At 32.6% G+C, this 25757-nt stretch overlaps 2 protein-coding genes and 1 long non-coding RNA gene across 5 annotated transcripts; 1 reads left to right on the top strand and 2 right to left on the bottom strand.

The window, feature by feature from the left end:
• Positions 1-1845: 1845 nt before the first annotated feature.
• LOC134234397 (uncharacterized) lies at positions 1846-3602 on the top strand. The gene is made up of 3 exons (XR_009985171.1): positions 1846-1935; positions 2159-2364; positions 2554-3602. It is a non-coding gene; the product is annotated as an uncharacterized LOC134234397 (long non-coding RNA).
• Positions 3603-4606: 1004 nt separating this feature from the next.
• Positions 4607-8564, bottom strand: LOC134234380 ((Lyso)-N-acylphosphatidylethanolamine lipase-like). 2 transcript variants are annotated; one of them, XM_062716444.1, is made up of 6 exons: positions 8163-8264; positions 7279-7367; positions 6470-7015; positions 6036-6147; positions 5461-5647; positions 4607-5145 (listed from the first exon to the last, which is right to left on the bottom strand). In XM_062716444.1, the coding sequence occupies exons 1-6, from the start codon at positions 8225-8227 to the stop codon at positions 4888-4890; spliced, it is 1257 nt and encodes a 418-aa protein (XP_062572428.1). In that variant the 5' UTR covers positions 8228-8264; the 3' UTR covers positions 4607-4887. The 2 variants fall into 2 exon arrangements, with proteins under 2 accessions (XP_062572428.1, XP_062572435.1); XM_062716451.1 differs by lacking the exon at positions 8163-8264 and adding an exon at positions 8457-8564 and having other exon boundaries at positions 4609-5145.
• A 713-nt stretch (positions 8565-9277) lies between these two features.
• Positions 9278-20629, bottom strand: LOC134234472 (terminal nucleotidyltransferase 4B-like). Of its 2 annotated transcripts, XM_062716561.1 has the most exons (12): positions 20534-20629; positions 19867-20239; positions 19239-19362; positions 19025-19071; positions 18786-18906; positions 18421-18516; positions 18139-18279; positions 17317-17530; positions 16673-16796; positions 13342-13530; positions 12871-12994; positions 9278-12508 (listed from the first exon to the last, which is right to left on the bottom strand). In XM_062716561.1, exons 2-12 carry the CDS (start codon positions 20229-20231, stop codon positions 12026-12028), a joined length of 2028 nt encoding a protein of 675 aa, XP_062572545.1. In that variant the 5' UTR covers positions 20232-20239; positions 20534-20629; the 3' UTR covers positions 9278-12025. The 2 variants fall into 2 exon arrangements, with proteins under 2 accessions (XP_062572545.1, XP_062572537.1); XM_062716553.1 differs by lacking the exon at positions 20534-20629 and having other exon boundaries at positions 19867-20362.
• Positions 20630-25757: the final 5128 nt, after the last annotated feature.

The raw sequence follows: 25757 nt of genomic DNA, 5'->3' as shown, positions 1-25757 counted from the left end.
AAAGTATCTCGCCGTGAACCTCTAGCATGCTGGAGTAAAGTTAACCCCAATTTTCAATGCCTATATTATGCATATATTTGAGGAAAAAAATGGGGGGGGGGGCTAAACCCCCTTAACCCCCTCCCCCCTCCGGTTCTGATGTTTTGGACGTCCTGGTGTTCAAGTTGCCATCAGATGGACTCGATTCAGTCTTCAAATCTTTTGAAACCTGACCATAACATCTCTCTTCCGAAAGGTCAGCAGTGATGGCAAATCCGCAAGTGCACAGACCTTCTTAACGGGACCACACGTGTTTTTTCTCTCTGTTACTCCAGCTTGTCTTCTCACAACTGTTTTCTCCCTCTCCAATATACTCTCAGTTACTGGCCATGAAATTTTTTTTAGTCCGATTGTGCCGCTTCCCTAAACAAGTACATGTAGTAGCCTAATGCACCTCCTCGGTCCTAACAATGTGGCATGAGATGTTCCTTCAGACTCTTCTGTGTGGAATTGAGAAGAATACTCCACCGGGTATTATCATGGAAATTTTTTTGGATTTTTCGGGGTAGATGGATGAGGTTAGAATAAACAAGAAAATATCAGAATTCAGAAAAGTATATTTAAACCAGAAGTCTGTGTCGAGACTGAAGCTCTACTTGTTTGTACTTATAACAAAGGAAGAGAAAAGTACTTTTAAGGAGTTGGGAATTGAAACTTTACAATACCAATGAATAGAATAATGATAGTTGATTAAGTCTCTTTATGTTCTTAGTGTAGTCTACTTGCATGCCAAATTATATTATAATCAGACTAAAACTGTATTTGGAGTAGCATTTTGAGAGTATTTAACAGAAATGTCTATTTTTAGTAACAAAGGCAATAATGTTCATTGAAGTCAAAAACCGATATGCAGAATTGTGTACCTTAGTGTAGTCTACTTGTGTGCCAAGTTATATTGAAATCAGACCAAAACTGTAGGAAACGTAGCATTTTGAAAGAATTTCACAGAAATTTCTATTTTTAGTAACAACGGCAACGCCGTTCATCCAAATCAAAAACCAATATACAGAATTATGTACCTTAGTGTAGTCTACTTGTGTGCCAAGTTATATTGAAATCAGATCAAAACTGTAGGAGGAGTAGCATTTTAAAAGAATTTCACAGAAATTTCTATTTTTAGTAATTGATGCAATAATGTTCATCGAAGTCAAAAACCGATATGCAGAATTATGTATCACAGTGTAGCCAAGTTATACTGAAATCAGACCAAAACTGTAGGAGACGTAGCATTTTGAAAGAATTTCACAGAAAATTTTATTTTTAGTAACCACGGCAACATCGTTCATCCAAATCAAAAACCAATATTACAGAATTATGTACCTTAGTGTAGTCTACTTGTGTGTCAAGTTATATTGTAATCAGACCATAATTGTAGGGGGAGTAGCAATTTGAAAGAATTTCACAGAAATTTCTATTTTTAGTAATCAAGGCAATAATGTTCATCGAAGTCAAAAACCGATACATAGAATTAAGTATCTTAGTGTAGTCTACTTGTGTGCCAAGTTATATACTGAAATCAGACCAAAACTGTAGGAGAAGTAGCATTTTGAAATATTGTTTAGTCTCTGACCAGTAGATCGAGCTAAAAATTTCTAAAACTCTGAAATCCCGAATCTGTTCAAGGGGATCTTATCCCATTATATATATATAATTACCCCACTCCTTTTTCTACGTTTTCCTTGATAATTTAATGAATCGTTCAATCATTTACAAATATTATATTATTAACCCTTCTTGTTTCGTCTTAATGATGATTGACCGGGAAATTATATTTTGTCCTGGTATGGTTTCACTTTTAGCTAGATGAATCTTGTTTCCTGTGAACGTATGACATAATTTTCATTTCAGTGTACCAAAGAAAATGACGAAATCTTAATAAAATCCAGAGATTAGTAAGTTGACATATCAAGAAAAGTACTTGTTTATAAAATTTCAGCTGAAGACAATTCATACTTAAAACATTTATTTCTCATTTCAATGGGGGACTGCATTTCGAAATAGTTTACCATAGGCATATGTTCACAAAGTAAATCTGGCCACTTATCATTGCTTATTATGCATATTACTTGCCTTTCAAATATTGACTTGATAAAAAAAGTTTTAATGATGTCTTTTGTAGAATAATATGATTCTAAGTTATGACATGTTGCTCAATCTGCCTCGAGAATAGAACGCATCCCTGCTGCTGTGTGCCTTGTGGACACGTCTTCTGCAAAGATTGTATTGAATCCTGGGCTGAAAACACCAGAGAATGTCCAGACTGCAGGAGACGCATTGACAGTTTACAAATTATCTTTGGAATGGAAGAAAGAAGACATGATCCCGGTACACATGTAGAAATTTAGTATTTACTAACTTGTCAAATGAATCAAATTACCAATATGGAGTTTGCTTGTTTTTGTTGTTGTAGAAAGAATCTTGTATAAATAATTTTTTTTCTTTTCATTTATGAATTTAAGTGTTACTTGAAAAATTATTATGCAATTCAGCAACATAATTATAATTGTCTTTTAGATGAATCTGAAAACCAACCAACAGGATATATAAGCAGCTTCCCACTACGCCACAGGATTCTTCTGGAAAAGTATTGGATGTTTGTTTTAATTGGGATAATCATGGTTGCCTTTCTGTTCTTTATGGATCTGAACTCCTCCAGCAGTTACATTACCGCAATACCAAGTGCAATCCTGAGTGTCTTGTGGGACATCATTGTATTCATTGTATCTCTTTTGTTTCAATTGTTGAAGTTCCCATTTCAGTTTCTGTCCAATATTGACAGTTATTGTGACTCCTTTTCATCTGCCATGCATCATTTGTTTTGGTTCCTTATTTATGTTTTTATCATTGTTTTTGTTGTTTGGTATTGTATAAATACAGTAAAAGTTACAAAAGCTCGTAAAGAGTGGAAAGAGTGGAGAAAAAAATGCCGTTAAGATTTGTTGATGCACAATTAAAATTACAATGAATACATATGTATTGAATTTTTGTTGGGTTGTTCAAATCTGTGACATTTGGAAGCTAGCAGCATGAAAAGTATCATTTACCATACCCTTCTTGATTTTTAGTTGACTGAGGTTCAATGATTATTACATGTACTTCAAAGTTTCCTCTCTAACTAAGTCTTAAATGTGCATAGTTTTGAGGTAGGTTTATTTTTAGTTTAATGAGGTGACTTATTTAAGAAGTGTTAGTATTTATATGCTTATTTGCAAAAAACATATTTGTTTGCATTTCACAGCCCTTAAAAAAGAAATATACACGTATTAGTAGTGTTTTCTGTAAAAAATTATTTACATTCATGTACCAGTACACTTTTGTTTGCTTTTAAATTTCAAATGGTAACTACTAACACATTGGTAATAGATGTTTTAATGAACTAGACTAAATTAGCCATTAACTTTGTTCTAGGCAAATGTATTATGTCTAAAGCTTTATATCCCTTTTAAGTATTTTGTGCAATAGTTTAATTTTTGAACAATGATATTTTTTTCCGTTGTACCTGTTCTTCACTTTCCTGTTAATTCTTTTATAAATTGAAGAAATCAAGAAAAATAAAAAATAAAGATTTGAGTTTTACTATTGATTCTGCCATTAATGTACAATTCTCCTGATTTAAGGTCTTTAGGTGAAACAGTTTAATTACCAGGGTATCAGTGCAGCTCTTAAAATGAATTAGAGGCGTCCTTTACGTTTCCCTTGACATGAATTTCTCTGCTTCCTTGTTGAGCTAATTAGTAAACTGTTTGAACTAGAAGGCCATTGCTACATACATTATTCTAGAGAGTACAAGAGCAGTAACCAATGATTTACTTGGGAGAATACTCCTTAATAATTCTTGCTTTCCAAATGTCAGAAATATTTATAGGACACATGTATAGAGAATTGAGGCTTAGAGTAAAATAATTCTCATTCCCCTCGGTTATAAAATATATTGAAAGTTTATGGATATAATGAATTTTGCTTTTCGTCCCTGGCACTTGGTAATAATTTTTTTTTATTGTAATAGGTTAAATAAACTACAAATCACTCTTGCTGATTAACAATGTGTTCAGTCTCAATAGTGTTTTCTTCTGCTTTCATAAAGAATAACAGAAAAAAGACAATTTTTTTTTTATTTATTTGGTGTAACAATATAGAAGCAGAATGCATTGAAATTAGAGCAACAAAAATATATTCTCTGATAACATGAAATATTCAAGCTTTTGTCATGGAAAAAAACATTTTTTAAATATTCCTAGTAACTACATTTCTTACAAAAATGGGCACATTTGGTTCTAGTACATAGAAATATCCGAATTGAGAACTGTGTTCAAGGAAAATGTTCATAAATATTTTTTTCCCATAGCTTTTAAGATTTTTTTAAGAAGGAAGACAACTCAAATGCAAACATTTTTTTAACAGACCTGATTTAATAAAAAATTATACATAATGTGTTTCTATAACTCTCTGAACACTTTATTTATGTAACAATTCTTTATGAAAATATATTAAATGACATAAAATATATAATTCTGTGTATATTAAATGACTAATTATGCATATAAATTCTATACATAATTGTTCATCAGCTCAAATTCAAGTATCTTTTGCACAATTTGAAACCACTTGATTAAGAAAAAAAAATTTGTCAGCTTTATCCACAGAACAAACTTAAATTAAAAAAAAAATGAATCTAAAAAAAAAATAAACTCGAGCAATTCATTTGGTGATTCTTAATCAAGACCCGTACATATAAAAGCAAAAACAATCTAAAAGTAGAAATGAAAAATAAATTAAGACATTAAAGAGCTAATGAAAAATGCAATTAATATCACAATGTTTCAGCAATGAAATTGGCACCATTGTATGCTATAAAACCTGAGCTGGGACTGTCTCTATTTCTTCGTCATCCAGAGTTTCCTCTGTCACCAAGTTTTTCGAACTCTTGGATTCTGAGATTGTTTTAGACATGTGTGTAGATGAGTCACTAGAAGCTTTAAAACTTTCCCGAAATTTCAGAGGTTTGGGGTTAGTGTTGTTGTCTACTGCCTCACATACTCTCTGAATCAGTTTGTTAAATGGGTTGGGTTTATCTGCGTAGACATGATGACCAGCTCCACGTACAACCTAGCAATATACGGAAGATGTGAAAAAAAATTTAAGTTCAATACATATGCCTATCTTATAATAATAAAATAATTATAAATAATCAGTTATATCAGCTCATATTTTTTTCTATTCATATAGTTTTTAAAACCAAAAGAAGGATAAATGAATTAGTTTTTAAGCAATTAAACTAATATGCTAAAAATATTTATATGACCTTCATTAAAATTTTTTTGACAATACCCTTATGAAGAACAACTAACTATGTGTGCAATCTCTGAAATTATGTAAACTTAAGTCTTTGACCCAGAAGGTACTGTACAATTAATGACTCACAGCTACTTCTACGAAGCTCTCGTTCCTGAGGTACTTGATGTGGTACCCTGTATTGCTGTCCACCCAGGATTTGGACCCGTACACCAGAGTGACCGGCACCTCCTTCTTCAGGTCCGGCAGGCGGTGGATCATCGGGTTCTTAGCCCAACCAAACGAGGTATTCAAGTTTTTGAAAGCTGTCTCACCACTTTAAAAGAAAACAAGAACATGGGTAGCACTTCTAAACAGAATATACATGTACCTACCCTATGTCGTAGAGAGATCACTTATTCAGTATTGCTCTCTGTTGTATACGAGGGTAGAAAACTTTTAGAAGGAAATTTTTGCCTCCTTTTTATTTTCATCCCTATCACTTTTGCTGCATATGTACATATTTAAAATAGGATGAATTTATTTTGTGAAGATAACATCATACGCCTTTGACACAATTGTGTCTGGGTGAATTCAAAGTAGGGCAAAATTATTAATGTGTGAATCTTTAACAGAGCAAAAACATCTGTGTATATACTATTATGTTCTGTATATATATTCTTTAGCCATGCATATTCCTAATTTTAATCTGAATAAATTGTTACCTTGGTGACTGTGCGTTACAGTGATAGATGTAATCAAAAATTGTGTCATCGTCCAGGGTGTCTGCAAACTTGTCCTGTAGGTCAGGTCTAAACCGCCTCACCAGTCCTGGTCCTATAACACAAATCTTTAAACTTATTATATATGGACTTTGTAGATATTATAGAAATCAAGGGAAATAACTCTCAGAGAAGTGCAATATTTTTTAGATACTTTAGATTTATATAGAGTTACTCTCAGAAAAATTATTTCCTTGAACTTTGCCACTTTTTCATCCTTTGGGGGATAACATATTAAATCAATATTGCCCTCATCCATAGTTAAAATCATGTTTTTTTGATAGCTAGAATATACATGTATTCAAATGGTTTGTTTTTAGTACTCTTCATAATGCAAAGTGAATATTATTATAATAAAAGTAATTTAATATACAAACCAAAAGGTCCTGCCACACGTAGAACAGCCAGTGGATTGAAGGGCTTAATAATAGTGGCTATGACCTTGATCCACATGGGTATCGGCCTCTGCTGATCCTCGGGAGGTTTCTCAGGGAACCCCCAGGCATCCACCAGCACCAGATGCTTGACTCTGTCTGGGTACTTTAAACTGTACGCCCCCGAAATGTACGCCCCCAAGCTATGCCCCAGTAAAATCATTTCTTTTATATCCATTTCTTTTCTCCATTCTTCTATAGATTCCACAAACTGTTGTTCAGTTTTTTCAGGTTTCGAACTAAATTGGGGTCTGGAACTTCGTCCAAATCCTAACACATCAAATGCGTACAATGGACGGTTTTCACTGAGGGGACCCAGGTTTTGGGCCCACAGTCCGATCCCCCCGCCCATTCCGTGGACCATGACGAGGGGGACCTTTTTGTTATTGACCTCATTGTCTTTGTGGTCCACTGTCAGCGTCCACAATCTGTGATGGGTGTTTGGTAGTGTCACATACTTTGTATCATAGGTTGTTTTCCTCAGAAATGCTGCATGGTAAAATAATAGAATTATAAATATACAGTATGACATGTTCAGAATTTGTTTAATCTCCTAAAGTTGATAAAGATTTTTTTTTCATAAAAACTTTAAATACATATAACAAGGTAAGGTGCTTTCATGTAGAATATCACCGTAACCATAGTTATAACACCACAATTGTAGAATAGATGAAGTAAAATTTGACTGAGAATTGTCGAGTGCATACAATGAATGTTTAACAATTTTAAAATCTTTAATTGGGACTACTAACCTTGAAGAATTTTCCTTTCGGCTTGTGCAAGCTTAGCCATTGAAGTAGGTCTCCATGAAAACCAGCTTGAAGGATAAACTGCACTACAACTGAAATGTCAAAAATGAAATTCCCATAAAATATCGCATTTATAAGCAGTTCTTAGCAAGGATATTATTGAAGCATTTTAAGTCACAAGTTTATGTTCATTCTATATTTTCAGTTTGAATATAGCTATGATCTTTAACATGTTTAAACTTTTGGTATATAAAATAAGTATTAAAATCTACTTATTGGTAAGAATAATTAAGTAAAATACACTTAATTTGCATCCTGCTAAAAATTTTTACTCAAGCTGTATCTTGTACAACATTAAGTTTTGAATATCATGTACTTCACAAGTAAATATTCTTATTTATTGTCACAGATGGGTCATACTTTGATCACCCCCCCCCCCCTCCCTTCCCACCTAAGGGTTAAAGGATGACTTAACATTAATCTTTATAATAAATATCCCTACACCCCCATGGAGTTCTATTGGGTCAAATTCTAGTGCTACACTGACACAATTTGATATCATTGTGACCTGGTGAAGAGATTTCAATTTTAAATTAAAGATAGTCTACAAATATCAGTTTCTTAAAAAATTGGAAAATATTCATTGTTCACAATGATAGATTAAAAGTATTTCTTTGGACAATAAAAAACAAATTTAGCAGGCTAGTACACTAAGTCCCAAAACAAGTAAACTTATTTAGGTCACTGTGTCATGACATTCTGACCCTCTAGACTACTACACTTACAAACTGCCTTACCCCTGTGCTACATGTACGTCAAATAACTGATGTTGCTTGACAGGACAATGTGTCGAAACACTAAAGAACGAACCATCTATTAATACTTACAAAATTACCCCAAATGCATGCAACAATGCCATGAAATAGCCTTTTAAATAAGAAATTACATCCATGTAAAGTTCTTCAGTACTTGATCCCCATTGATGACAGAAAATACGTAAATAAATTCGAGGATATCCGAAGGGATGTAGGGGGAATTCTCGAGTTAAAAATAAATACACAAATGGAACAGACCTTCCTTCACATATATATAAAAAAAACGTACATTTTGTTGGACGCATGTAAACGTAAAGTAAATATAACACATACATAAAATATTATAATAATTGTTTCTTAATTTACCTCTGCACGTCAGTTACTTCGCTATTCTTCTCCACCATGGCCGTATCGCAATCATTTGTTCCGATGGTGCTAACGTCACGTGACTAAAGGGCCTTGGATAGGGCACTGATTGAATTAAATGAATGAGCTTTCAGCAAATCTAGAATTTGATGGAATATTCAATTTACTTCTAACCAAATATTTACATATTTAAGGAAGAAACAGAACACTACAACTCTATTTTTCTTATTCACACGAGATAAAATCATTTTCACTAAAAAGTAACCCCTAATATACCCCAGAGTATATGTAAATGTTGGAAACGGATGTCTCATTGCATAAGCCTCAATGTTCCGTATTGTGAACTATTTTTCTTACAGTCATCTTAATTAGTCATGTCAATGTTTACCTTTCATAATATATTATTTAAAATAAAAAAAGAGAAGTTTTAATGACACCATAGGCCAATACTTCCACATCGGATTGAAGATTTGGTTGCAGTCACAAACCAACTTAGAAATCCAACTTTATTGGAAGAAGTTAGCCATCTTATAAAAATCTCTACTAATTATTACTCTCCAACTATGTGTATTAGTTTGTGCTTGTTAACTAATCCCATTTGACGTCTAGGTGGTACTTATTTTCTGCTTATAACTCAATAAGATATTCATTGATATGTAGCTGCAATAAATGTACATTTAGCCCTTTCCGATTTTTTTTTTTTTTTAAATCCGATGTTTTCTGGAGGATCGATATGTATCACCAGAAAGATAAAACTTCGCATGGCGACTCTGTCTGAAATTGTTTGAACAAGTTTTCTGCATAAAAAATGAAAACATGGCTATTTTTTAATGCCTTTATTTTTTTCAACTTTTTTTGTCTTTTTTCTTTCATACAAAAATGATGACAAATTTAACATTGTGAAATAAAACATATCAACAATAATTATTATAACTGAAAATGGGCACAGATCTTTTCTATGCACAAAAATTATAAACTTGAGAATCACATGAAGTCAAAGGCATTTTCATTTCACATAAAAACAGAAAATTAAAAGTATTTATATTTCATCCCTTCCCCCCCAGAACCGAAATGCTAATTTTTAAACCTGATGTTCATCAATAAAAGAAACATACACATTTACTTGAATTAAATTGCTGCCATAATATGAACTTAATTCCTCAGTATACCATGTCTGGTATTCTGAATCAGTACTTAAATAAACAGCTGGGTATAGGAAAAATGACTAGAGATTATAATAACATTTACAAATGAACTAGCAGATATGTGTTCTGATAACTTTAGATACATGAAAAAATACATTTAGTCACAGTTTTACAACCAGAGAAAGAAGGAAGGAAAATATACATTTAGTCACAATTTTAAAACCAGAGAAAGAAGGAAAGAACATTTTTTTAAAAAAAAGAGATTTTAAAATATTAAAATCAAAAAATACCATGAATTGGATATGAATGGTGGAGATTTTTTTTTTTCATTATCACCAAAATGGATTGTCTTTGTAAAATTTTTTACACTTCATTCACCTTTCACTTATATACAAGGGGTCAATGCCATTGCCTGTATACCAAGTTTGATAAAAAATGAACAATGAACTCAAACACTCAATAAACAGTTTTCTCATAATACATATAAGATGTTATCTTTACCAATGACCAAATGTCTAGAAAGATTTCCCAACTCTTCATCAATCTACCTCAGTTTGCTTGAGAAATGGATTTCAAGGATCATCTCTAAATTACACCGTAGTCATTTCATTAATAGGATACTGATTTGATAGGATAAAATAATCAACCTAAACTGAGTGGGGGGACAAAAAGAAGAAAATCTGGCTTAATAACTTCATGTGCTCTACAACGATTTGTTCCACATACATACATACATAAAATCACTATGTTAAATATAGGTTCCAAACAAAAGTGATGCATTGAATTTTCCTCTTTTCCAATAAAATATCATACACATTTTTTTTTGATTTTGTACTTTTTTTTACCCATTCATGATCTAATGGGTGTCTATTAAATGAACGTATTATACATTGAAACAAACAAAACTTGAATCATATTGGTCCTCTTTCTTTTCCATATTTCCAATTCTCTAATAACCAGAATAATTGCACAATATTATTAATATCAATACATGTACAACAAAGTCTCGTATATATATACACACGCACAAAAAAATGTCAATAGCTGTCATTTTAAAGTATCTGGCTTTCAATATTTATGGAAGCTACAACTAAGTTGCCTTAGCAAAATACATTGTAAAAGCTTTTCGTGACTGTTGTAAACAAAAAAAATTAGAGAGATAGAAAGCAGGACAAACAGGAAGAAAAAGAGAGAAAGAAATACGAAAGATAGGGAAGAAAAAGAAATTAAGAATACAAAGTAAGAGAGATCGCTTCTTTAATTTGCAAATGGTAAAAATAAAGAATTCCTATGGGTATTTTAAAAAGAAAAAAAAAATAACCATGCAAAATGGTCAGCACTAATACCTGATTGCTGGCACAATTAGTGGTAAGTTTTTAGGTCTATTCTGATGTATATAAAAAGCACCTATTCAATTCTTTACAGTAGTTCATTCATGAAAAGGCACAGGGAAAAATAATTGACACATGATCTGTGTAGAAAACTGACTTTTCTTTTTTCGAAAGTCTGTGTTCAACACGACTCTCTCAAACAACACAACTTGTTTAAAATACAGCTTTAAAACAAGCCGAAATTCACAATAAAACAGTATTTAAAAATAACACAACATTGTTTGAAAATAAAAATGGCATGATAAAAAGTGAATCAAGACCTTTGCATATTTTATATTGTGCTTTTAATTATCGAGATTCTTTTGAATCCAACATTATTATTCCTCATAAAAACAATGTACATTATGAACAATAACTAGGAATCCATTGTCTTTCAGTTTGATGCAATGATTTTTACACAATGATTCTATTAAATTCTATGGTATATTTTTTGCCCCCCCCCAAAAATAATAATAATGTGAGAGTGGGGTAAAAAATGGAAAATAGACTTTTCTTTTCAACACGGTGAGGTGAAAAATGGAAAAATATATCACATAAATCATTGATATCACATAATTTTACTGTGATGTGAACAAGGAAATATGCCCGTTTAAAATATGATTTTTTTTACCCAATTTTACATCTCTTAAGAACAATTCATACATAATTTAACATATTTCTAATTAAAGTAAATGATTTGGATTGTTGAAATACATTTGGTATTGAATAACAAATTCAGGAGGAAAAAAAAACTTTTCAACAGACATGTACAGAAAAAAAAAAAAATGAGTCTCCAAAATAAATCTTATTCACATCATTTTACAATAACATAATATCTTGAGACATGTATACAATTTACATATATTTATCTTATGATCATAACTCACACAAAAAGTTATTTTCTATCCATATTCATTTTTATGCCACTCGAACTCGATATATGAGGCACCAAGTAATAAGACAAGCACACACATCACACAAAACGCACACAAAGATCTCCTCTTACACTTTGAAGGGCACCATTGAATACTGCCACCCCGGGCCTCAGTAGAGGTTACCTGTGGCCGGCAGTAGCACTTGGATAACTGTCCCTCTTGTTGTAGCCGTACCCATTTCCCGTGTTTTTCTTCTTCTTGTTGCTACTGAACGTCCATGTGTGAACTCGGCCACTGTCATAGCCGTTTTTGTTTTGAGCACTTCCTCCGTGATATGCTTTTCTCGACGGTCCGCTGTCGTAGTGACCAGAGTTTCTATTGCTGTTTCCGCGGTTCTCATAACTGTTGCTGTAACCCCTGTGTCCACTGTTCACATTAGTTCTGTTAGATCCGGCCGAATGAGTGGAGGACACACTACTACAACTAGTGTCTCGACTTTTGGATGAACCTGTCCTTTGTTTACTGTTGCTATGCGCCCTGTCTCTACTACGTGTGTACTCCTGACTGACTACAGCTGTCTTTTTCTCTGTTTTGACTGGAGTTGTAGGGGTTGATTTCGTCACTTCTATTTCTGTTTGTTGTTGTGGATCAGGTTCAGAGTCCTACAATAAGAAATTTTATTTAACTTCCTTGCTTTCTTCCCTAATTCATAATTGTTTTATAAACTTCCTTTTTTCTATAAAGATCATATATAAGATCCTTTTTTTCACTTTTTAAAAAATCAATTACACATCTATTCAAAATCATTAAGGAACAGAATATTTTTACTCACTCCAACAAAATTACTCTCCCCTTTTCTATTTTAGTGAGTATGTAAGGAGTGCTTTTCTTTCCTTTTTCAACAAAATTACTTTCTTTTTGTGTCTGTCTTCATGACTATATGTACAAACAATCTCTTTACATTTTTTAAAGAATGTCCCATAGCCCTACCCTGAGAATTAACACACCAAGTTTCACTACTTACCGTGTCGCTGGTAAGACTAGACGTGGAGCTACTGCTGGCAGAGCTGCTGCTGGATTTGTACACAGAACTCGAGTCAGACTGTTCACTCTCTGGATTGCAGGGCTTTGATCCATCCTCATTACACCTACAATCACAAATACATTGTTATTAACCAAACATTTTTTTTTCCACTTTTGTAAGAGTGGCTAATGCATTGTGCTTGTTAACATTCTCTCAAATTATACTTTTATTTTTATAAATAATTAAAAAATCCATAGTTCTCAGTTCTAGTCCCACAAGTATTGACTGTTATGTCATATTCCCCAACTTCTAGGTTAAACGTTTCCAGTTCACGAGAGTTCCACTAGAACTTGCAAACACAACGGGGCTAATATTATTAAATATTTTTCAGTTATGCCTGAATGTCTATATTTGAGAATTGAATAAACAAGGGACAACTTTCACTTTCAGATGAACAGTTCCTCCACCTACCTCTTGCTGCTTTCGTTACCGACATCGTTTTTAGCTTCCACTGCTTTGCTGCCATTGGCAACGCTTGCATAGCTTCTGCTCCTGGAATCCAACATGTTGTTTTCTGGGATTTTACGAGGGAATGTCATTTTTATCCAATGTCTGTACTCCACGACTTCATTCGTCACTCGAACTATTCGACCAAGTATGCTGGAAAAAATTATCATTTTTATCAGAACATCACTTTCTATTTAAAAACAAAAATAATGGCTATAAAACTTCTTGTAAATCAATAAATTATAAATTCCAAATGCTTTATGGCTTTATAATAGGGCTGTGCAATATTACCGGTATATCGGTATATTGTGGTATTATCCACCACGATAATATATCGCGATATGAAAATCAGATACCGGTAATTTACGATATTTATGAAAATATATAAAAACCTCCTTTATTGTAGAAACTGCTGAAATAATACTTGTAACTTCCCCAGGCCTTTTCAATCTAGTAAAAAAATACTTCGTTGGCTTTCAGAGGCAGATAGAGAGAAAAGAGAGAGAGAGGAAGCTTTTCATTCACTGTCGCAATTTTAAATATCTTACTTTAAAATGAAATTAATAATTAATAAAAGACTTTTAAGTAAATTATTAAGAAAGAAAATATATGATACATTTCTACAGGGTGTATACCATGTGTACTGTGGTTCACAAAATCTCATGGAATCTAGCTACACGATCGACGATGAATGTTAAGTTCAAGATACATATTACAAATAAATGGCCATCCATGTTTTCACTTGATACAGTGTTGCTTTTTATTATTTTTTAACAAGTTTCATGCCATTTTAAACACCTTTATGGTATATCAGGAGCATGTATATTAAAACAATAGAAATAGGCCAATGCAGTTCCTGATCGTATGTCATTATGTGAAATTAGGTCGGGTCAGACTAAAACACCAAACGCCCGAAAATAGGTCACAATTTCTTTCTGGCTTTAATTTTATTCTGTGACCACATAAAATTTCTAGATAGCATGTATCGTTTCAATCATTAAGTAACATTTTATGCTATTTTAATAAAACAACCCCCCCCCCCCAAAAAAAACAAAACTATAAAGAATATACTATGCACAAACTTTTTTTTCAATTTGAAAATTCATCAAATGAGTACATTTTGTTTTAATTTTTTACCTGGTTTTTGATTAAAAGTTATTATAATTATGTGCGCGATTAATGTCTTATCCCCCGCCCCTTTAAAATTTATAGATAAATTCAAATAGTCTTTGAACTTGACAGCATTTTAAACTTTCTGCACAAATTTATTAATGATAATTAATCTACAATATATCGCAATATATTGTAATATTCAGTGTAATATATTGCAATATATCGCAATATGGTTTTCACTCGCAATACCCAACTCTACTTTATAACAATTACAATATTTAGTTTTATAAAACATTCATATTTTTGCATTCAGACAAAGATTTTAAAATACTCTCTGCAAGAAGATATTGCCAGTGAAAGTTATAAAAAATGGGTCATTCTTCAAGTGCTCCCATTCATTATCACCATTATCACCTTAAACAAGATTTCATTGAATTGTGCAGACTAGCAGTTTTTGATGAGATTAGAGCTCCACCTGTTCTTAGTTATTATAATAGTAATACTTGAACTTTTCCAGAATTACGTATCCTGGTTTCATATTAAACTTGTAACACTCTTTCGATACTTATTCAAAACTGTACATGAAGCAGTTTGAATTTTTTTTTTATTAAATGGCTATATCAATATACAGAACTTAAACCTAGGTTTGTTCTCTTGTGTATTTAATTTAAATTTTAATTAAAATTTCATTCAAACCAAATCTGTTGGGAGAGTATGACATATTCTGTTTAAAGTACACGTATTACACATTGTTAAAGGTACTTGGACACAGATTTGAAGTCAATATTTTCTCTATAATATTACGACTTATATATTTTAATAGCATTTCACACAAAAATTAATTGAAAATATTATTTCGTTTAAAAGATATTGAAATTTCAAATTTTTCGGCGGGTTTGATTGACAAATCCTTGCACTCTCACAAATTTAATTTTATTCTTAATCCTTAGGAAAAGTGGCAATCTCGTTTTGTATACATGAAAAATATTAATACTATAATCCAGAAAATTCAGAGTAGACATGTTCGAAAGCAAAACAAACACACAATATATTGTCAGTCCGTGCAGTTGTGGTAAGCAGACTGTGACGATTGAACGCACCCGGTGAATTCTAAATATAAACAATAACAGAACTCGAGCCCTGTTTACAAAAACTGTGTACATAACACGAGTGTGCTCGATTTGCTAAACTCTGTTTGCATCTCTTAGTTCGGAATGACGATACTTGTGAAGGTGTTTTGCTTTCTAACATTTCTACTCTGAATAAAATTATTTTTCTTGATAAAAGTTTTAATATTTCTCATTAAAACACATCAAAATTGCCACTTTTCCTAAGGATTAAGAATAAAGTTAAAATTTGTTAAAGTGCAAGGATGTGTCAATCAAACCCGCCAAAAAATTTAAGTTTTAATAACTTTTAAATGAAATAAGATTTTTAATTAATTTTTGTGTGAAATGCTATTAAAATATATAATTCGTGATATTATACAGAAAAAATGAGAAAATATTAACTTCAAATCTGTGTCCAAGTACCTTTAACATTGATTATAAATCAAAATCATAATCAAGAAAATTACATTCCTGCTTTAGTATGGATTATTGAAATCAAAATCAAACTGTTGGAGGAATAACATTTTACAAGAATTTCAAAGAAATCATCACATGGTTCTCTGAAACAATGACATAAGACACCTTACCATAATATTGCAGAAAAAATGATTCGTTCTTATTAAATGACATCACATAGACTATAGAGTCTACATTTCAAAATTAACTGACATTAGAAAAAGGGAAGGTTTCATTGTGATTTTTGTATTGATCAGTTCCTGGAAAATAAAAATGAAGCCCTTTATCAACTATTTTTAAATAGGGAAAAATTTTCAAGAGCATTCCTTATTTATTTTCCTTCTTGCAACATTCAGCCTTCTTAAATATATTTTTGCTTGATATAATGCAAAATATCTCTTTTGATTTAAAATAAATGGTTTTAAAATTCCAATCCCTTGATTTGTTTGAGGAAATATTGTGAGTTTATTTCAAAAGTTAACCTTCTGTATCTTTGTATACTCTCGAGTTAAACTGTTAAACGCATTTAACAATAAACAAGTATGAAAATTAAAGATTAGGAATCCCTCATTTTTTCAACAGAAAAAAAAAATTAATTCAACTCATCAGATTCTCACCTATGCTTCGGCTTTCTTGAAAACATATATTGTGGGCCTACTGTGTAACTCAAAACTATGTAGGCATATTCAAAGGCCTGTTTCACTTGCATAGCACCATACGAACTTCTCCCTATGTCATTTCCTACAAAAAAAAAAATAATCACATAAAATAGCTTGTTTGTATATCAATCTAATATATTGAAAAGAGATTGCAAAACAAAAACAAAGACATTTTTTGAAGTATTTTAACATTAATACTGTTATACATAAAAATACTAGAAAGCTTTAATGAATGAATTGCATCTGAAAATAACTTTTTACACTTAATCCATATCATATATCCCTTGGGTGCATCTTATTTGCAAATGCAAATCACTATGTATGTGTTAGTAATAATATACAATGAGACACAACATATAATGTGTAACATGTAAATTAATAATGTCTGCCTACAATATTTAATATACAATGAAAATATTGAAACTCTTAAGATGGATGAACACAGAACAATGCCTCCAAAAGTTGAACTTCAGAAGTGGCATATTAAGAGTATGCCTTGATGAAATCATGCGGTTTCATAAATGATAAAATTTATTCAAAATTTTAATATAGATATTTACTTTCCGTCATAATTAGGACATGATAAATATGTTCTAACAAACCTTTTGTCAATGGATCTTCAATACACAACATAGACGATCTATAGCCATTTTCCATGCTTCTTTGAATTTCGTCTTTCGGGACATATGACCCTCCGTTTTTAATTCTTATTCCTGTCTTCAAGTAGTTATAATTCCTTCCGTACAGTTCAAAAAATTCAATCAGCAAAACTCCAAGATTCGCATTTGGCTCCAATGCGTCGTACCTTGGATGGAGCTATTATAAAAACAAAACTATGCCTTATTATTGTATAACAATTTTGTCAGATCTTGATTCAAAAGTGCAAGAATGATTAAAACTAATAATGATTTACTTTATCTATTTTTTTTTTTAAATAGTTTTTAGCTATTTACTTTCATTTTAAGCTCACACAATTTTCTGAAAATCAAACCAAACCAAAAATGAAAGTACATAATTCTTAGAATCACATTTTGTATTGTTAACCATATAAATCAATAAGTAGAGATAGGTGAATTTAAAACTGATGTAATGAAATCTACATCGAAGTATCAAAAATTAAAATGGAAGGCAGACACCATAAGAGTACGACATTTCTAAGCATTTCAAATAATTCTGCCTTTTTGAAAACAAAAAAAAATGCTTTGAAATCATTATTGCTCATTTGGGACCAATATCTGTTTGGAATATAAAATCACAACATTATCAATTCCCTTAGAATTTCAGCAATTCTAAAATAAATGCAGAGCCCCAAACTAGAGTTACTTACTTAGTTGTGAACATTTGTCTAGAGAAATAAAATGTTTCTGTTTCAGTATTACCTCTGTCACAATAAAAATTTCTTTTCTCAGTATAACAGTGATTACCTGAAAGAAGCTGACTGTCATGTAGATAAGGCTATAAGAACTAATTCCCCCTGTAAACACTTCATTCAGATCTCTTTGTAAGAGGAACTGTTTCAGCACCAACACCAAATATTTCAAATTTGGGTATTCAGTCATGAATTTCTGTATTAAGATAAAAAATATTAATAATAAAGATTAACCATATCCATTTATATCAATATATGTAAATTGAAATAGAATTCTTCCTTTTTCAATTTGGACCTTTTTTCTCTTTCTTATTTAGCCTTAAAAATGGCTGCTTACGCTGATAAGTTGAGCACTTTCCACAGAGTTTTGTGTATTGAAGCTGATGTCCACCTTTACTTCAGTTTGGAGGTCCACCATTTTGATAATTGGAACCTGGAAAAATACATAAATTTATTATTTATACCCATTATATTTATTAAGAAATCATCTCTACATAGCAGACAAGTGTGGTTCAAGTCCAGACTTTCTTTCAACACTAAAGATGATTACTTTACAAAATCATGTTTTTCCAATCCCAAGTCTGAAAAGTATAGCCATTTAAGATTTCTTGCTTATTTTAAAAGTGTTGTAAAATTCACAAGATCTACCTTTTAACTATTTCACCTCCTCATGAGTTCATAACTACGGGATAAAATACTTACAGAAGCTTTGTCTAGCACTTTCACAGAGGCTGGGTCTGCATAACATCGTTCTCTCAAAGCTCTTTCCAGGGTGAACAAAGGTAAACTGTCCCATTTTCCATACACAACCAAATCAATATCACTGCAAAATATAACACTTGTTATTATTTTCCTAAATCACTAGAATTAAAATTAAACAAAAATTTGAAAGATGATTGGTTTTTTAAAACATATTCACTTCAAAGAGTGTCATAACATACCTTGTTGGTAAGTACAACCCTGTTTTAAAACTTCCAAATATTTCCACCTACAAACATGACAAATGCAGAAAAATATCATGATATAAAACATCTTAAATAAAGAATATACTGAATAGATGTCAAAGAGACTACAATAGTATGGGTTACAAATTTGAGTGAAAAGTGGTATCTTTTCTTATGTTAAACTAATATTTCTAGAGTTTTAGACACAAACCTTTGCATCTGGCCAAAGGTCTTTGACAACATCTTTGATTCTCTGAACGACCTCATTCCTCATGTTTGCTTCTTCTGCAGTAGGTGACATATATTCATAAAAGTCTTTAATTTCTTCATGTAGCCTGAAATTAGAAAAAAAAACTTTAATAAACTCAATTGGATTTGGAAAAACAATTTATGACTACTATATATTCTCTCAAACCATTACCCCAAATAAACAAGTTGTTTGTGTGGTTTTCTTCTGAAATCATTTTAGATTTAAAAAAAAATCAATGACAATTGTGAACAATACTTAAGAAAATTCACAAATCAATACCAAGTGAAATAATTTTTGAAAGGTATAGAATGACAAAATGGAGAGACAGGTTGACATATGTTGTATAACCTTGAAAAAGTAAACAGATAATCTTTCAGCTAATTTTATACACTGCTGTTCTTCATTCTATCACATATTTTACAAAAAACAGAAATATTTCTCAAAAATCTCCCACTTTTTCAATATTTTTGGGTTATTTATTAAGTTTGGGCATTCTTTGAGAGAACTGTGAATGACTTGTCATGCGTGGGCGTGATTGTGAATGAATACTATTTCCCTTGAAACAACAGGTCTATTTAGCTGTACTTACCCTATGACATTTGGTGGGTAGTCCTTTCCTTTTCGGATCCAGGGTGTTAATCCACCATGTTCATGCAGAAAATGTTTGTAGGACGAATGGTTCAGACCGTAAGTGCTGGCCTTGTTCTCTCGTTTTCTTTTAAAGCTGTTCTGTTGATTCTGAATATTATATTGCTTATTCGTAGGCGCATGTTTCTGGGCTAGATTGTTATTTACACTGAGAGAAATAAATTCTGGTGGTCTCTGGTCCAAATTATGATTTGAATTGTTCAGCGACATATTATCCACGCCTATCTGGGTCTCAATGATCCTCGTCCAAATGTCATGGGCTAATCCTAACTGCTCAGGTACATACCAAGCTATTCTTGGATCCATTCAAACTTCTGTTTTTAAAATAATAGAGGAAGGAATTATTTCCCTCGTCCCAGTTCACACAATTTCACTTACATTCGGTCACAATCTGTACAACTGCTGACTTCGAATCTTGTCGTCGGAGAAGCCGACATGCGCATGCGTAAACATTCATTTAAAAAAATCTGGAAATTTCCACTATCGACAAAACGATAGAATAAAGCAATGATTTACCGTAAAGAAGATGAAGAATCTATTCATTAAAATATATTATTTGAATAAGAATAAAAAACTTATTAAAAAAATATTGCCCTGTTGAACATAACCTTTTAGCTGTTGTTAAAAGATAGAAACACCGTTTCTACCAAGATGGCTCCTAAATATACTCTGCTTCCCCATAAGGAACTTCATTCACGGACAGCATGTGCTACTTTGACAGTTTAAATGTGGGGCCCGCCACGGGGTGTTCATGTCATTGCACAACATCGTGTCACCTGTAAAGGAAAAAAAAGAATTGTTTACATGTATACATGTTTATAGTATAATAAAACACCTTTCTGGTTTTGGGAGCATTTCAAAGATGATAGTATTTAAAGTTACAGGTGTTTGGTTGAAGTTGTCCTAATAGTAAACAACTATTCTAAATGTAGTGATTAGGCATGCAGTTTTATGTTATACATTTGAATATTTAAAAAACATCAAACTAATCACTTTCACATAAAAACCATATAATCACAATTTATAATCATTATTACGTTTACTGTATACGTGAACAAAGTTATTCTGTAAAAGGGAAAGGGTTAAGAAAGGGAGGGGGGTGTTCTTTGGGAACCAATGCACGGATCCAAGATGGCGAGAAATAATATAAAACAAGCAAATTCAAAGAATTGTGGTCCTCCACTTTCGGTGTCTTAGTGAGAAAGATGCCATTAAGGCATAACGGTATACTGTGTCAAATATGAACACAACATCATGTATGTCACCAAAGTTATATTTTTGAAAATTAGGTCAAACATGGTCTAGGGGTAAAAAATCATGATAGCATCCTCGGAAACATCTTGTCGCTATATCTCTTCCCATTCAAAAATTTAAATGAAAAATAACACTTTTGAAAAAGTACCTTCATGGTCAAGGTCAGAGGGTAAAAAATCATAGTATATTTAGAAACTTAAAGGTTTTGTCACAGATAATACTTTATAATGAATTTGTAACATGAAAGCCTTATCTTTTCTCTTTCAAAAATTGTGTCCAATTTAAAGTAATATTATTTTTTGAAAAAAAGTAGGTCAAACTTGTGTCCAATTTAAAGTAATATTATTTTTTGAAAAAAAGTAGGTCAAACTTCAAAAGTCAAGGTCGAAGGTAAAAAAAAATCATGGCATATTTTGAAAGGTCTTGTCACAGGTAATGTTCATGTAAAATATGAAAACCCTTACTCTTCTCATTCAGAAGTTAAGACAAAGGTTAAAGTTTTTATGACAGTCGGACATACTGACAGACGATTGAGATTTAATGTCCACTCGCTCTCACGAAATTAAGCGGGGGGGGGGGGGGTTAGAACAAATCGACTAAATGGAGAAGAATGTACCCTGGGGAGAAGGATGAAGACAAACTGAGACGCTTTTTCAGGATTTTGCGTTGGAAAGGGAAGGGTGGGACTTTTCGATGACGAGACGTTGGAAATAACAGCTCCAGGGTGGATCCTTGGAGGAAGGGCCCTCGGAAGCTCATAAGAATCAGAAATAGCGAGGGTGCCTTTTTCAAAATTGTGAATTTCATGGCTCAGCTAGGATATGGGGTTCTGGTGAATGGTGAAAGACGGGGTGTGTGGCTCTAATGATTATATTGTGCCAAATTCTTTGGAAACAATAAATCAATAAAAAGATGCATATATAGTTATGGTGAGAAAGGTTGCCTCATTCAAAATAGTGAATTTGAAGAAACCTATAGGTCAGGGGTTCTGGTGTAAGGACGGGGCTGTATTGATTATATTGTTAAAAGGCACTATTTTTGGAAAATTTTCTTCTCTGCTCATGGGTTTTATTTAAACAAGCGAAGTGCGTGATTATGGGTGGTTCTTTCAAAATAGTAAATTTCCTTGGCCCCAGAACCTGGGGCTCCTGTGAAAGGAGAGGGTTGGTGTTGGAAGCGGCTCTATTTATTTGCCTGTTGTTTTACGTCCCTTTTGAGAATTTTTATGCCCCGCCATGAATATGGCCGGGGCATATAGTGTTTGTCATGTCCGTCTTCCGTCTTCCCGTCCTTCCATCACACTTTGTGTTTAGACCAGTTCAAAGCTCAGTTTCAAAGAAATTATCCAAGATATTTTCATTAAACTTCATTTGCTGATAGATATTGATGAGAGCTATGCAACTGCATCAACATTTTTTTTAATTGACCTTTCCTTTGAACTTGACCTCACTTTTCTTATAATATTGTTTATCTCAGTTTTAAACATACCATTCATGATGGTGTTCTCAAACTTCACTTGTTGATACATACTGATGAGAGCTATTCAACTGCATCACCATTTTTGACCTTGACCTTTCCTTTGACCTTGATCTCACTTTTCTTAAATAAGTATTTAGCTCAGTTTTTAAGATACCATTTAATATAGTGTTATCAAACTTCATACTCGTATGCTGATACAAACTGAAGTGAGCTATTCAACTGCATCAATATTTTTGACCTTGTCCTTTCCTTTGACCTTGACCACACTTTTGGTAAATTAGTGTTCAGCTCAGTTTTAAAGAAACCGTCCAAGATATTTTTATCAAACTTCATATGCTGTCATACTGATGAGCGCTATTCAACTGCATCAACATATTTGACTTTGACCTTTCCTTTGACCTCACTTTTCCTTAATCAGTGTCAAACTTAATACGCTGATACATACTTATGTTAGCAATTCAACGGCATCAATATTTTTGATCTTGACCTTTCATTTGACCTTGACCTCACTTTTATCAAATTGTGTTTAAGTCAGTTTTAAAGAAACCACTCAAGATATTTTTATCAAACTTCATGTTGATACATATTGCTGAGAGATATTCAGCTGCATCAACATTTTGACTTTAACCTTGACTCACTTTTCCTAAATTAGTGGCACACTTCATATGCTGATACGTAGAGTTTAAGCAATTCAACTGCTTCAACATTTTGACCTTGACCTTTCATATGACCTTGACCTCACTTTTATCCAATTGTGTTCAAGTCAGTTTTAGCCATTCTTTTCAACTTCATATTCTGATACATACTGATGAGAGCTTTTCAACTGCATCAACATTTTTTGACCTTGGCATTTCCTTTGACCTTGACCTCATTTTAAAGAAATTAGCGTCAAACTTCATGTGCTGATACATACTGATGTAAGCAATTCAACCGCATCACTATTCAAGATATTCTGATAAAAGGACAAGTGCACTCAAGCAATGCTTAATGGGCCCTTTTTATGTACCATTTTACTTTAGAATATATAACCAAATCGTTCTCTTTTGGAAATAGTTATATACTAGTGTATATTTCTACACGATAATCATCACCCAAATCAGCATGGATTTGAAACAATTAGCTATTTTTAAATGCCTATATGGACACCTTAAAAATCCGGAAAAGTCTTTTAGTTTCGTTTATGTAAATCAAGGCGAAGCGATCTTGAACAATCTGATGGTGGATCATAGTCGGGCGCGTTTGTGGAATGTAACTTTTTTGTGCTATATCTGTTTTAAAAAAATTGAAAGAAGTTGTGTAGTTGCCTGTAGCCATAATAATCAAACTAAGAAATCTGTACTCTTGCATTTGAAAAAATATATACAATAAAATGAATTTAAAATCTAAGAGGAGTGTTTAGGTGGCTTTCAATACCTGTTTCATTGTCTTGCATAAATGTTAAAATGTCTGACACTTTTATGAGTGGCGCTAAACTCTCTTTACCCTACCGTAATCTTAAATATAGATACATAGAAATATTTCTAAGCGGCGCGAATTTGACTAAATGATAAAAAACCTGTCTATGTTTTACAGTGAGCACCTTTGAGGAATGTTTACCTGGGTAGAACTCACGTGACTTTCAGTATTTTAAATAATTTATTCCACAAGTGGGTTCAACATCGGTCATACAGGTAAATACCTCTCACTTGCTATAGGAAAAACATTGTACTTTTTGTACATTTTTAATATTTTAACTACCAGCCTAATCGTGTACAAATTTCCTACTTTCACACAAGTTTTGTAAATGTATTATGCGTTTTTTGTCATTTGCAAGTTTGTACAAAGTTAGGCTCATAGTAAACAAAAGCTTTGAAATGAATGACCGTTCTCGATTTACTATAGAAAATCACAAATGTCGGTTGACCCCTACCGCATTCCATGGTTTTGTTCTTTGTATATACGTGAATTTCAGCGGTAAAATTTGTTGAATCTTACGGTTTAGATATCAATTAATGATTTGGGATGAAAATTTTTGCTTAATTTGAATGTTTATTTTTTCACATTTTACCGGGGCCCATAAGTGCACTCGTATAAAAATTTTCATGTTGCATTTACTAATATACCCTCGGGGCATTCATGTCTTATGGACATATTTGTAGTTCACTCATATGGAGACGCCACGACTTGCCAGTGGACGACCGCAAATTTATACATTTATCCAGCACTCCGGGCCGTTGAGCAGCGAGGGATCTTTTTTGGCCAACACCTACTGCGATGCGGGATCTCGGTTTATACGGACTCGTCCAAAGGGCACTTTCCACGTCCTGCAGTGGATTCGAACTCGCGGCATAAGGACCAGCCCCAGCACCTTACCTTGCGACTTTAGAGCAATCGCTCTAACCACTGTGCCACACATGCAGGTGACGGATGAGAGGAGGGTTATGGATGGTGGAAAAGCATAAATTATTTTCTTCAAAAATATTGTTTTAAAGTAGAGAAACTAAGTGTATCTTTCTGATGAGCAAGGGTGCCTCTTCCAGATCATGAGTTCCTTGGTCCCTGCATGAGTAAGATGTTCTGGTATTTGGATGGGGCTCAATTGATAATTAGGACAATGCTCAGTTAACTTTGGACTTTCAGTAAGGTGTTGCCTTCTCGGCATTACATAAATAGCGTCTGAAATTTACATGTAAACTAATTTCTAAACCAATGAGAATCTACGTATTCGCTATTTGACAGACGTTTATTACGTTGAGCCAAGAATGCCACGCCTCACTGAAAGTCAAAGGTTAACTGAGAACTGTATTATTATATTAAAATGCATTAAATAAGTTAAAATAACCCTCTATTTATTATATGAATCTCATAATTAGTAACACGAGTGTTACTGAAATGAAAATTTTATGAAGTTAGGAAAAACAGTTAGACTCGATCCCGCTTCTGTAAGACAAGTCTTGCAAGGAATACGTACCTTAATTATTTACGTTTGTTGGAGTTGTTACAACACATGTGTCGGTCAAACATGTGTTTACAGGGTGTTTCTGCACAATGTCAATTTAATTGGCTGTTGTTTTTATGGAATACTTGTTCGAATTCGAATAAACCTTTCGTTTGAAAGAA

Source organism: Saccostrea cucullata, unplaced genomic scaffold (genome assembly GCF_032062105.1).
Source record: "Saccostrea cucullata isolate Sc308-1 unplaced genomic scaffold, CSIRO_AGI_Scuc_v1 ctg1159, whole genome shotgun sequence".
Classification (NCBI taxonomy): domain Eukaryota; kingdom Metazoa; phylum Mollusca; class Bivalvia; order Ostreida; family Ostreidae; genus Saccostrea; species Saccostrea cuccullata.
The sequence above is the reverse complement of the archived record's forward strand: the minus strand, read 5'-3'. Positions and strand labels throughout refer to the sequence as shown.